Consider the following 12,936-nt stretch of genomic DNA (forward strand, 5'->3'; position numbering starts at 1 on the left):
CTGGGGACACATAGAAATTATGGGCTCCCAGTCGCACACTGAGGCCCTTACACCTCGTTGCATACCAGGGGTAACCGTTCACTTCTGCCTGTAGCTGTCTAGATGCCATCACCTGATCACTTGGCTCCTCAGGCCCACCCCAAGTCGTAACACAGCTGTCCAAGCCATTGCCATTCCAACTTGCAAAGCTGAACATCTTCATGGCCTCTTTCTCCATCCGACTCAGTGCCAGCCTGTTCTCCATCCAGGGCTTCCGCTCTAAGTTCTTTGGATTCTGGGTCTTTGGCACACTTTGCCTCCCACTTCAGTGCTTGGCACCATGCCTTGCCAGTCCTCATGCAGTCTTCTCAACACTTGCTCTCAGGTTCCGGAATTCACCCAGTGCAGGCTGCACCTCAGCCACATTCCTGTCCAGGACTTGGTCCCGCTCCCTGCACTGGTCTGGCTGTTCTTGTCAGGACACTCACAGGTCAGACCCTCATTGTCCATCCTCTTTGGTGCCAAAGGCCTCAACTCCTCAGCATTCTCGTTCTCTATGGAGATTACGCTCTTGACACAGGTGTCCTTGTCAGTACTGGTCCTGGTCCAGCTCTCGACCCTGGGTCCCATCTCAGGACCAGTCTCAATCTCCATGCTGATCCCAATACCAACGTCAGTGTCATGCCTGATGCCATTCTACCTCAATGCCAGTTCTGTTCTCCACACGATGATACCTCACAACACGGATTTCACTCCCAACACCAGTTCCTGTCCCACACTGGTTGACTTCTCTTTTTCCTGTCTCACTATGGCACCATTCTTCTCACCATTGTTCTCCTCAGCACCAGTCTGATTGTCAGCACCCTTGGTCCTGGCACCATTCTTTCTCCCCTCACTGCTTTTGCTCACCTGGTGAATCCCATGAGACTACCTGCACCAGGCCAATCATTGGCCACACTCCTCCACTGGCTCCTTCAGGAACAGCTCTTCCTCAGCCCTCCTGTTCTTTTTCTCCTGCCTCGTTTCACAGCTATCTGATATCAGACCCACAAGTCCTGGAACAGGACTCTGCTGCTGCCCACTGGTCTCCAACTTGGTACCCATGCTGGGAGCCCCAGGGTGTACCATCGTTTGCTGGGCACCTTGCCTTTCACCGGGTCACATACAGTATCTATCTCAAAAGCTCCTGAGGCTGCTACTAGCCGCCCACCTTAGGGCTCCCCCCACCCTACTTCTCTTGAGGTGATGTCTACTACTCCTTCTTCTCTCCTGAAGGATCCTGCATGGGTGGTGTCCCCTTTGGCATCATCCATCTCCTCACCAGATGAAGCCATAGCCGGTGCATTGGCCTTCCAGCCTCTGTCCACTGACTATAGGGTGCTCCAACAGCTTCTCCATCATGTGGCCTCCAGCCTTAGCCTTTCAGTGGAGAAAGTTACTGAGTCTGTTGACCCCCATCTATGACATTCCAACCTTGGAAAGTACATCCCATGTGGCCCTTCCCTTTAACAAACTGCTGTGACTGCTGCCTCTACTATTTGACAGACACTGGCTTCTGTCTCCCACATCCCCCTCCCCCGGCAGCTTGTGAGATAGAACACAAGTACTTTGCACAATTGGGGCTCCTTCCAAAGGTTCAACAAACCACCACAGTGCCATGAAGTCCTTATGCGTACTCACACCCACTGTGCAGCAGAAACCCTTCAAGCTGCAGCCCCAGTAGCATCAACAACAGTCCAGGCCCTTCCAACCTTGTGAGTGCTGAGACTTCTGTCCTCTAAAGGGCCATTACTCCCATCACCATCCTCCACATCAGCAGTCCAGGGCTGATCACAGCCAGTCAAGACCCTCAATAAAGGACTCCTTTTAATTGTGTGCTAAAGATTGGAGTACCTGCACTTACACTGCAGGAGCCTGCCTTACCCTTCTTAAACAGACTTGATCCATTCTTCCAGGCCTGGTCATCGATCATGTTGGACCATTGGATCCTTAGGACTATTGCTTCAGGATATTCAATTCCTTCAATTCCACTCCATTCCTCGCTCCCGTCCCTCTTCGTGAGCAGCTCTTCCTCATGGAGGTGCAATCACTCCTAAACTTGGGGGTGGTGGAGGGAGATGTCCCCTCAGTATGGGGATAGGGGTTTCTATTGTCACTTCTTCCTGGTTCCCAAGGCATACAGAGGGTTGAGACCCATCCTGGACCTCTGGGAGTTCAAGGAGTTTGTGGTGTCTCACAAGTTCCTCATAGTGTCCCTGGGCACCATCATTCCCTCTGTGGATCTGCAGGATTGGTACACCACTCTTGACCTAAAGGATGCTTAGTTCCACATTTCCTTCCATCCATCCATCCTACTGCCAGTATCTGTGGCTCATAGTGAGCCACCTGCACCTTTAATTTGTGGCCCTCCCCTTTGGGCTCTCCTTGGCTCCCAGGGTGTTTACCAAAGGCATGGCAGTGGTGGCTGCCTTCCTCCACCATTTTGGGGTCCAGGTGTACCCATGCCTGGATGACTGGCTCCTCTGGGGGTGGTCTATCAATCAGGTTCAATTGCAAGTGGCGTTCACCAGGACTCTGGACAAGCTGATCCTGCTGCTTAACTCAGCAAAGTCCTCACTGACACCCACTCAACATATAGAGTTCATGGGGGCAGTTCTCAATACCCACAAACCAGGATGTCCCTCCCCGATCAGTGCCACCAAACATTCATTCAGCTCCTGCACTCCGTCTGTGAGTTTCCCATCATAATGGCTCACACTTGCCTTCAGCTGCTGGGTTACATGGCAGTTGGCTTTTTTACGTGCCATTCACCAGGCTTCATCTCCACTGTCTCCAGCCATGGTTGGCCTCAACGTACTATCCCGCATAGTATGGGCTGAATGGGATCATGACCCTGCCTCACTGTGTCTCCAACACTTAGTGCTCGTGGCTGTGTCTCCAGAATGTCCTCGTCAGTGTTCCCTTTCATGCACCTCAGCCCACCTTGTCCCTTGTCACAGGCACATCAGCTTTAGGCTGAAGTGCTCACCTGGGACATCTCACAACTCAAGCATTGTAGACAGTGGAGGAGCTGTCATCCCACATCAATGTTCATGAGCAATGGGCTGTTCATCTGACTCGTCTGGTGTTTCTACCTCATCTCCATGGCCATTGTGTAGTGGGCATGATGGACAATATAACAGCCATGAAATACAACATCAAACGGCGGGGGTGGGGGGAGGGGCACTCCTCCCCACTCTGCTCAGAAGCTCAGCACCTGTGGTTAATTCTGCAATGCCAACTGTTTACCTGGAGACATCCTATCTCCTGGGGGTCCAAAAGCAGAAATGGGGGTTTTCCCCAGCTGGACTTCTTTGTGTCCCAGAGCAACCAAAAGTGCCCTGCATTCTGCTTCTTCTGGGCCTCAGCCTGGGCTCCATAGTGGTTACGTTCCTCATTCCATGGACCCTGGAACTGCTCTATGCCTTTCCATCCATTTCCCCTTGTGCACAAGGTGCTTCTCAAGGTTCTCAGGGACAAAGCAGATGTACTCTTCATAGCCCCAACCTGGGCTCACCAGCATTGGTACCCCACATTGATGGAGCTTTCCATGCTTCCACCCATTCAGCTTCTCCTGCTTCTAGACATCATCATGCAGAACCACATTCACATCCGCCACCCAGATTTCTGGTATCTTCACCTCATGGCGTGGTGGCTTTGTGGTTGACACTTGGCAAGTGGGCTTGCTCGGGGCCAGTGCAGTGTAGTGTGTCCTCCTTATCAGCCACAAAACATCTACACAGTTGTCCTACAAGGCCAAGTGAATGCACTTCTACTGTCAGTGCACCCAGTGTGATCCTGTGCCTGTATTTGCCTCTGTCTTGCAGATGTTAGACTACCTTGTGTCCCTGAAGCAATAAGGCCTTGTTTCTTTGTCCATTCAGGTGCATCTGGCAGCCATATTGGCCTTCCACTCTCAGGAAGGTGGGCATTCTGTGTTTGTGCACCCCATGGTGGGGTGCTTCCTCAAGGGCATGGCCGGACCTCACCCACTGGTTAGCTGGCTGGTCCCAACTTGGGACCTTAACTAGGTCCTCTGGGTGCTTATGGGCGCTACCTTTGATCCTCTGGCCACTGGCTCTCTTGTCTACTTCTCCTGGAAAGTGGCCTTCCATGTCTGAGCCCCCGTACGTGGTGTTCCAGAAGGACAAGTTTCAACTTCTCCTTAACCTCCCTCACGTTCCTGCCTAAGGTGGTCTTTGGGTTCCATGTTAGTCAGGACATTTTTCTGCCTGTGTTCTATCCTAACCTCATAGCTCCTAGCAGGAGCAACAGCTGCCATCCCTCAATGTGAGATAGGCATTAGCCTTCTATATTGACCAGACTAAGCCCTTCCTTAGGACCACACAGCTCTTTGTGGCCATTGCTGAGCGCTTGACAAGGCTCCCGGTGTTGTCACAGCACAGCTCTTCCTGGATCATGTCTTGTATACAGGCGTATTATAACCTCATGAAAGTCTCTCACCTGCCTGTGATGGTGCACTCTACGTGAGTGTAGGCATTCTCATCCACCTTCCTGGTGCCTCTCCAGAAGATCTGTAGTGCTGCTACATGGTCCTGTGTGCATATCTTCACATTTCCGTATGCAATTGTGCAGCGATCTAGACGAGATGTAGCCTTTGGGGCTGCTTTCCTACAGTCAGCCATGCATTGATTCTGACCCCCTGACACACACCAGGTTTAGCTTTCGAATCTCCTAACTTGAACAGATTTGAATCCCCTGTGTATAAATTATTTTTTAATCCCGTGGTACTTAAAAATTTTCACTTATTCATTTCATTCTGCATCCCAGAGGTTTGGTGATCAGAAGTCTTTCAGAATGTAAATTTCATGTGGGACTCATAGAATTATACAACATTAGAACTGGAAGGGACCTCAAAAGGTCATCGAGTCCAGCCCCTGCACTCACAGCAGTACCGAGCACTGTCTAGACCATCCCCAGTAGACGTCTCTTAAATATCTCCAGTAACCTCCACAACCTCCTTAGGTAATTTATTACAGTGTTCAACCACCCTGACAGTTAGGAAGTTTTTCATAATGTCCAACCTAAACCTCCTTTGCTGCAGTTTAAGCCCATTGCTCCTTGTCCTATCTTCAGGGGCCAAGGAGAACAATTTTTCTTCCTTGAAAACCACTATCATGTCCCCTCTAAGTCTTCTCTTTTCTAAACTAAACAAGCCCAGTTCTTTCAGTCTTCCCTCATAGCTCATGTTCCCTAGATCTTTAATCATTCTTGTTGCCCTTCTCTGGACCTTCTCCAATTTCACCACATCTTTCTTGAAATGTGGTACCCAGAACTCGACACAGTACTCCGACTGAGGCCTGATCAGCACTGAGTAAAGAGGAAGAATAACTTCCCATATCTTGCTCTCAACACAGTCTTGCTCTCAGCTTTCCTGGCAGAGTGTTTCATTTTTTGTGGGGGGAGAGAGATTTTTCAGTGGTGTTCTGTTAAATAAGTTGCTCATTGAATCCTTCATTCTTTGTAGCAATGTGTGTTGTGTTCTCTTGCTTCAGTATTGCAGATGGGGTAGTCAAGGATGCCATGTAGTAAGGTTTAATTGGCACAAGGCTGATCATCTTCTCATAAGGGCTACGTCTACACGTGCAGCCAACATCGAAATAGCTTATTTCGATGTTGCGACATCGAAATAGTCTATTTCGATGAATAACGTCTACACGTCCTCCAGGGCCGGCAACGTCGATGTTCAACTTCGACGTTGCTCAGCCCAACATCGAAATAGGCGCAGCGAGGGAACGTCTACACGTCAAAGTAGCACACATCGAAATAGGGATGCCAGGCACAGCTGCAGACAGGGTCACAGGGCGGACTCAACAGCCAGCCGCTCCCTTAAAGGGCCCCTCCCAGACACAGTTGCACTAAACAACACAAGATCCACAGAGCTGACAACTGGTTGCAGACCCTGTGCCTGCAGCATAGATCCCCAGCTGCCGCAGAAGCAGCCAGAAGCCCTGGGCTAAGGGCTGCTGCCCACGGTGACCATAGAGCCCTGCAGGGGCTGGAGAGAGAGCATCTCTCAACCCCCCAGCTGATGGCCACCATGGAGGACCCAGCAATTTCGACGTTGCGGGACGCGGATCGTCTACACGGTCCCTACTTCGACGTTGAACGTCGAAGTAGGGCGCTATTCCTATCTCCTCATGAGGTTAGCGACTTCGACGTCTTGCCGCCTAACGTCGAAGTTAACTTCGAAATAGCGCCCGACGCGTGTAGACGTGACGGGCGCTATTTCGAAGTTGGTGCCGCTACTTCGAAGTAGCCTGCACGTGTAGACGCAGCTAAGGTGTTTAGAAGACATTTTAGAAAATTCTCTGAGTCAGTGGAGCTATGCCAGTCTCCATTAACTTTAGGATCTGGCCCATTCATGCTGTTGGGATTGGTTATGGTTACTGATACCAGAATCAAGCATCTTTTTCTAGTTCATTTAGAACTGAAGCTAGGAGGTCTTGAGCACTTCTAGAAAGTTTTGAGCTTCCTCAGTTCCCATTGACATAAAGGAAGTTTTGCTTGAGAAGTGACTGTATAGAAACTGAATAAGAACTTCAGGATTTAATCTACAAATGAGGATACAGTATAAAAATGTAAAACTGAACTATTAAACATGAAATGTAAAGAGCACAGCACCCCAAAAAGGTTGTAATTTCAAGGTTATGATGACATTGCAAACTATTTTGATGACCTTTGAGACATGAAAATTCCCTGCTGTCAGTATCTCTTTATGTTATATCTTCCACTGACGTCCATAACATATTCCCTATCAGTCTGATCCTGGAAGCACTCTGCATACAGAAATATCTGAGACTTCAGTGTGAATTCCATGTGTTAATTGCTGTAGGATTGGACTTGAAATGAAAGACGCTGAGGCTGGCCAAAGACTCAGTCTACGCAGATTTTCAAACAAAGTTACTGGGTGATGACCACTTTTGAAAATCTGTCCTTAAGTAGGTGCTGAAATGGAAGATGGGCTATTTGGGAAAAAATGGTGACGCTTGTGAATGCCTTTTGAAAGTGAGGTCCCCGTAGGGCCAAATTCTGTTGAAGTTAATAATGTTTGGCTATGTTTAAATTAGAGAAGAATTTTGGTGTAGTTGTTTTCTTTGCAAATTCCCTCTTAAACACAGAGAAGTGTCTTTTTAATATGTATGTTTATTTCTCTCACTAAAGTATGGTTTTCTTGCAACAAAATGGAAAAGATTGAATATAGCCCTTATTCTTCCACTCTAATGCATCTTTGGGTTCTTTTCATCTTTGTCTGTTCTAGCTGCAGAATTCCCTAAAAAGTGATTTGTGCCTTGATCAAGGGCCAGAAACAGAAAATATTCCAATCATGTATATCTGCCATGGAATGACACCACAGGTTAGTATAACTAATAATTTCATATATAGCAGCTGCTCTTAGTAGGCTGTGTAGGAGGAACCACAGGGCATGTCTGTTTGAGAAGGCTCTGTTGACAACGTCACTGTCAAAAGAGATTTCCCGGCAGGACCTCTAGCAACAGATTGCATCTACACACAAAACTAGATCAAAAGAGCTATCTGTTCTGTCAACAGAACAGCCAGGCTGTCCGCCCTTTTTCAACAGAACAGCTGACCAGAAGCTGTGCAAACAGAGCTGCCCAATGAACCAGAAGCCTTGTCTGTCGATAGAAGGGCCCCAGAGCATCTACACAGCTGTTTCGTTGATGGAACACTGTCAACAAAGGCGTTATACCTAAACAGGGAGAGGTATAACGCTGCCGGAAGATGAGCTGGGTTTTAACAAGAAACTGTCAACAAAGTACATTTTGCATGTAGACGCTCCACAGGATTTTCCGACAAAAGACCAGTTTTACTGGGAAAAACCTCTCGTGTAGACATGTCCATTTTGTAATTATCAATGGTTTTGTTTCTTGCTTCAGGACCTCCTTAGGCTCTTTGTTTGATAGTTAAAAGAAAATTGGAACATTACTGGTGTCACAATGTGGAGAATCACTTATGTATTAATTAGTGCTATTACAAGTAAACATATTTATTCATTTTGGAAGACTATAAGCAAGAGAAGACACGAATTAGTGCTACATTTACCGGGAATTGTTAGCATAAGTTTTATTTATTGATCTCTTTTAACTCTCTCCCTGATATGAATGCAACAGTAAGTTTTAAAGAAGATATAATGTACTTAAAGCATTTTTTTTTCTTTTGGGCTGTTGCGTTTACTGTCTTTGTTCCAGGAATTTGAAACAAACTTTCTACATCAGACTGAATTACAGACACATACAAAAATTAATTAATACCTGCAAAAGCTGTTTATTTCAGTCCCTCTTATATTCCCTGACGTGCTCGTTTGTTTCACAATAAGTCAGAGGCTCAGATTATCAAAGCCTTCGCCCATTAAGAGCAGGATTTAATAACTGACAGACCAGAGTTTGAGCACATAACCTCTTCTTGAATGACTAACAACCTGGGCACATTTTCAAGCATTCTCTTGCAACGATAAAAACTTCTTCCTGCATAGTCCAGAATTTGCCTATCATAGACAGACAGTGCAGAGCAGCTGATATTGGAAGATCACTTAAACAAAAATTAATAGAAGGAAAATAGTCATCTTTGGATTTCACATTGTAGAGTAAAATGCCCTGAACGTTTTAAAATTCTTGAAGGTGATTGGAGGTATTCATTCCCTCCTTAGTGTGTAGTAATGGTCAGTGGAAAATTTTGCTGTGATCTTTCCGTTTATGAAAGCATTGTACAGAAGAACTTATGTTATTATAAAAGCATGGGATGTGATACTATTTGGGAAACTATTAATTATTCAATTTGATTACACAGCAAAGGAGGATCATAACACTAGCGAGCTAAGACATAAGTGCCCGTGGAAAAGGTAACATTGATCTTCCATCGAGGGGTAACTTACTGTGTCAGAAACTTAAATCTGATGAAATTGTTGGTGTTGGTTATATACTACCTCACAAAGTGATCTCTGCATTTCAGCTCTGCACTGATTTTCTTTACTGAGATTTTCTTTACTGATATGAATCACTATATGAATCACTAAATGGATCATGCTTGGGTAAATTCTGAATAATGAGAAAAATATCAAAAAGTTCCATTTATCACATGTACCCACATGTATATATTTCCATATATATGCTGATAACGAGTGTTTTGCCCCCAGGAGCTTTTAGGCTGGTCGTCACTCTTAGGTAAGTAACTACCTACTTCTGGTGTAAATCACAAGTTGGCTGGAGTCATTATTATTCATCTTCGGGGTAGGTGCCATAATTCTCTTTTGGCATGTCATCTGTGATTTTGCAGATACTGTTGTAAATTAAAATGGGAAAATGTAATTATAGGTAGGAGGCCAAAAAAGACAAAGAGCCCCCTTAATTAGTACCATTCAGCAATCACTGTACAGTGAACTATTTATGAGATACTGGTAACAAAAATGTGGGGGTGGAGGAGAGAGAAAGTGGAGCCTCTTGACAGGGCATGCTCCTTCAATAAGCACAGTGTTATTTGCCCTTCCTCACTCATTAACAGGATGTTTTTTTGAAGTATGACACTGTAAAGCACTATCAGACTGCATCTGCAATTTGAAAATGAGTGAGATGGCTCTTGAAAGACAATCTTGTGGTTTCCTCATTAAGGGACGTGTACTTGGCCCAACTGTATGCGCCTACACTAGCACAAAGAACCCATGAATAGGCCTCTGGAGGATTTCCTCTGAAGAAAAAAAATGGATGGAAAGCAGTAATGCCCTTTAATGAAGAGTACTGGCCCAGCCCTGAACTCCTGCCTATATGAGCAGTCCCACTGAGACTAATCAATTGGACTAGTCGCATGTGATAGGACTATGGTGTGAGTCAGAGTTGCAATATTATTAAATATTAAATATTAATAGTAAATATTATTAAGTCCCATATACTCTTCATGGTTGAGGTCCATTCATTTCTTCAGCTGTGTCTACACTGTGAGGATGGGCACTGGCAATAGAAGTCTGATTTGGGCGTGTTGAATACTCAGTGGCATAGCTAAGCTATGCCTCTGCTGCCACTGCCTGTGCTACTGCAGCTACACTACTACTTGCGCCCATGCAAGCATGATGAGAGCTAACACAAGTATGCATACTCAAGCGGGGGTCTTCCACCCTTAGCTCATAGTGTAAACACAGCCTTAAAGGTGCCCTGGTTGTTCCAAGACCATTCCAGTATTATGGAGAGGAGGTCGTGTGCAGGAAACTAGGTGGCTTAAACAATATTCTACCCAACTGTGTGAGGGCATTTTTACACTTTCCTGAATCCTCTCCCTCTCCTAACAATTGGTTTCTTCTTTCGTAAATCCATGTAACTTGCTCACTAGAGATGAGTCTTTCCTTTCCCTCATCACCTGCATTTCAAAGTGCACAGGTATGCTGACTAGAGAAGTTTCACATGGCCAATTACCGCTAAGCAAATACATGTATTCTACACAGAAAGGAGTTGCAGTAAATAAATAAAATGTGCATCAGCTCACTCCTGAAAAATCATTATAGGGTAATAGCCTGAGATGCACTGGACCGAGAGAAGAATTGAGGTCTTGTCATGCATTTCAGTACTTTGGTTTTCACACAGCATTCATATATTTGATAGATTTAATTGCAAGTAAGTCAGGGATGTAATACATTTCAATAGAGGACGTTTTTGTGGACTTAAATAAACCCTTTATGAATATGTATGAGGATGTATTCATATGGTAATAAAAAACAAGTTAGAACTGGAAGAGTCCCCGATTAGGTCATATAGCCCCACTGCCTGACCATCAAGATTTTTCTCTGAGCTGCTAGTATTAGTTCCTAATACTTTCTCCATTCTACTTTTAAAGGTTCCAAGCCAAAGAGATTCCTCTCTTTTCCTGGGGTGACTATTCTGTTGTGTAACACATCTCACTGTCGGGAAGATTTCCCTGAAAGACAGCCTAAAGTTTGTTTTCTTCCCATTAGTTCTAGCTCTTTTTCCATCATGAATAATTTCTTGCTCTGTGCTACCCCCTTTCAATAATTCAACACTCTGATCCTTTTACACAGGAGCTATTAGGCATCAGCTCTCAAAATTGCATAGCTTTGGAATAAATAAATGGCTATGGTTTTCTTTTAGTTTCTTTCATACACCTAGGATTATTGAACTATTTGGAAAGGGAATTATAAAGTTTAAGTATAATAATACAGGCCACTGTCCACAAAACAATATTAAATATGGCAAACATCCCTTTGTAACTAGTGATACTTTAAAAAGTGCCAAAGAGCTGCCTTCAACTTGCATAATGGTATAGCCAGAGATTGTTTCACTGCACAAAACTACAGCTCTGTTTTCTAAGAGGTATCTGAATTAATACTGACTGAGCCTAAAATATTTCAGAGGTTTACCAAACTTTCACTAACCACCTTCACATTTTTGCTGACTTAGAAAGTAGAGATGGGAAAAACTGAGGCAAGGAATGACCAGCAAAAGCTGACAAGTCAAACAGAAGAGAGAGAAAGCCGTGCTAGTCTATATACTATCAAAACAAAAAAGCAGTCCAGTAGTCCTCAACTAACGTGCCAACAATGCCCATATGCTTTATATATTGAACAGACTTCAAACTCTCTTAGACAAAGAATTAATGGGCATAAAACAGGCATTAAAACACTCTGATCCACAAACTGGTCAGTCAGCACTTTAATGGAGTGGGCCATTCTGTTAGTGACCTGAAAGTCTGCATCTTACTGAAGAGGAATTTTCACAACACTTTGGAAAGAGAGGCTGCTGAACTCTCTTTTATATTCAAATTTGACAGATTAACACGTGGTTTGAACCGGGATGGAAATTTTCTGTGTCATGACAGGGGCTCTTTTGCATACTTGGCTTAATCTAATTCTTGACTCCCCCTGCCCCCTTCTGCCCCTCTGCTCTCTGATTTGCTCACCTTGATAATATTGTTCTGATTTGTCAACCTTGCTTACTATTTTTGGTTCTCTGTGCCTTAAATATTGAGTCTGTTCTGGTAAGGCTATGAGCTGAAGAAGTGGGTTTGTCCCACAAAAGCTCATCACCTAATAAATTATCTTGTTAGTCTTTAAAGTGCTACTTGACTGCTTTTTTGGTTAGAAGAAAGAGAGGTGCTAGTTTGGTAACATTGTACATTTTAAAACCCATAGGCATGGGCTTCAGTGAACTTGCAGCTCTTGCGCTTTGGTGCTAAAAGCAGCAGTGTAAAACATTCCCCTCAGACTGGAGTTCATGAGAGGGTAGTCATTAGAGCCCAAGCTCCCACCCCAGTTGCAGTACCTATTCACCTGTTTCTTGGCACCAGAGCATGAACTCAGCATGCCTAACTCCGTAGACTTGAGCACAGACACTTCTTGCAGTAGGTACAAAACAGAGTGTAAATATAGTAGGGTCTCAACATTCACAAGGGTTCTGTATTGTGAACACTTGTGAATGTTGAATTTCACCAATATGGCAGCCCCCGGCTGCCGGTGCTCCTGCCCGGGGCCTCAGAAGGAAGTAGTGGCTGCCGGCGCTCCTGCCCATAGGTTCAGGAATATTGAGACTCTACTGTACACATTAAAGGGCCAGATCCTCAGCTGTGGTAAATTGGAGTAGATCTGTTTTAGCCCAAAGAGTTTGTGATAGAAGTAAAACAAGATCACTTCATTGCTCCTTGATCCTGTCCATGGGATACCATGACAGGGTGTCGGGATCAAATGCATGGCCCTGACAGAGAGAGAAGTAAACAAGGAGGAGAAATACAAAGGAGAAATAGTGTAAATTGAGGGGGAAGTGAGGAGAAGGAGAATAGCCAAAGGCGTGATGCGGTGGGGGATATAGAAGTAGTATTGAGAAACATGGGGCAGAAAGAAAAAATGAAAGCTGGGAAGGAGAAAAGAGGGGAAAAAAGAGG

At 45.1% G+C, this 12,936-nt stretch overlaps 1 protein-coding gene across 4 annotated transcripts in view; it reads left to right on the forward strand.

Moving 5' to 3' along the window:
* The window catches only part of GALNT18 (polypeptide N-acetylgalactosaminyltransferase 18), a 564,545-nt gene that overhangs the window by 430,522 nt on the left and 121,087 nt on the right, over nt 1–12,936 (forward strand). For 3 of the 4 annotated variants that reach the window (XM_074997381.1, XM_074997379.1, XM_074997380.1), the window contains exon 9: nt 7,301–7,396. In XM_074997381.1, coding sequence (XP_074853482.1) covers nt 7,301–7,396 — 96 coding nt within the window. Of the gene's footprint in view, nt 1–7,300; nt 7,397–8,847; nt 8,900–12,936 lie in introns of all 4 variants that reach the window. The other variant, XM_074997382.1, reaches the window with a different exon arrangement.

Source organism: Carettochelys insculpta, chromosome 6 (assembly GCF_033958435.1).
Source record: "Carettochelys insculpta isolate YL-2023 chromosome 6, ASM3395843v1, whole genome shotgun sequence".
NCBI lineage: Eukaryota > Metazoa > Chordata > Testudines > Carettochelyidae > Carettochelys > Carettochelys insculpta.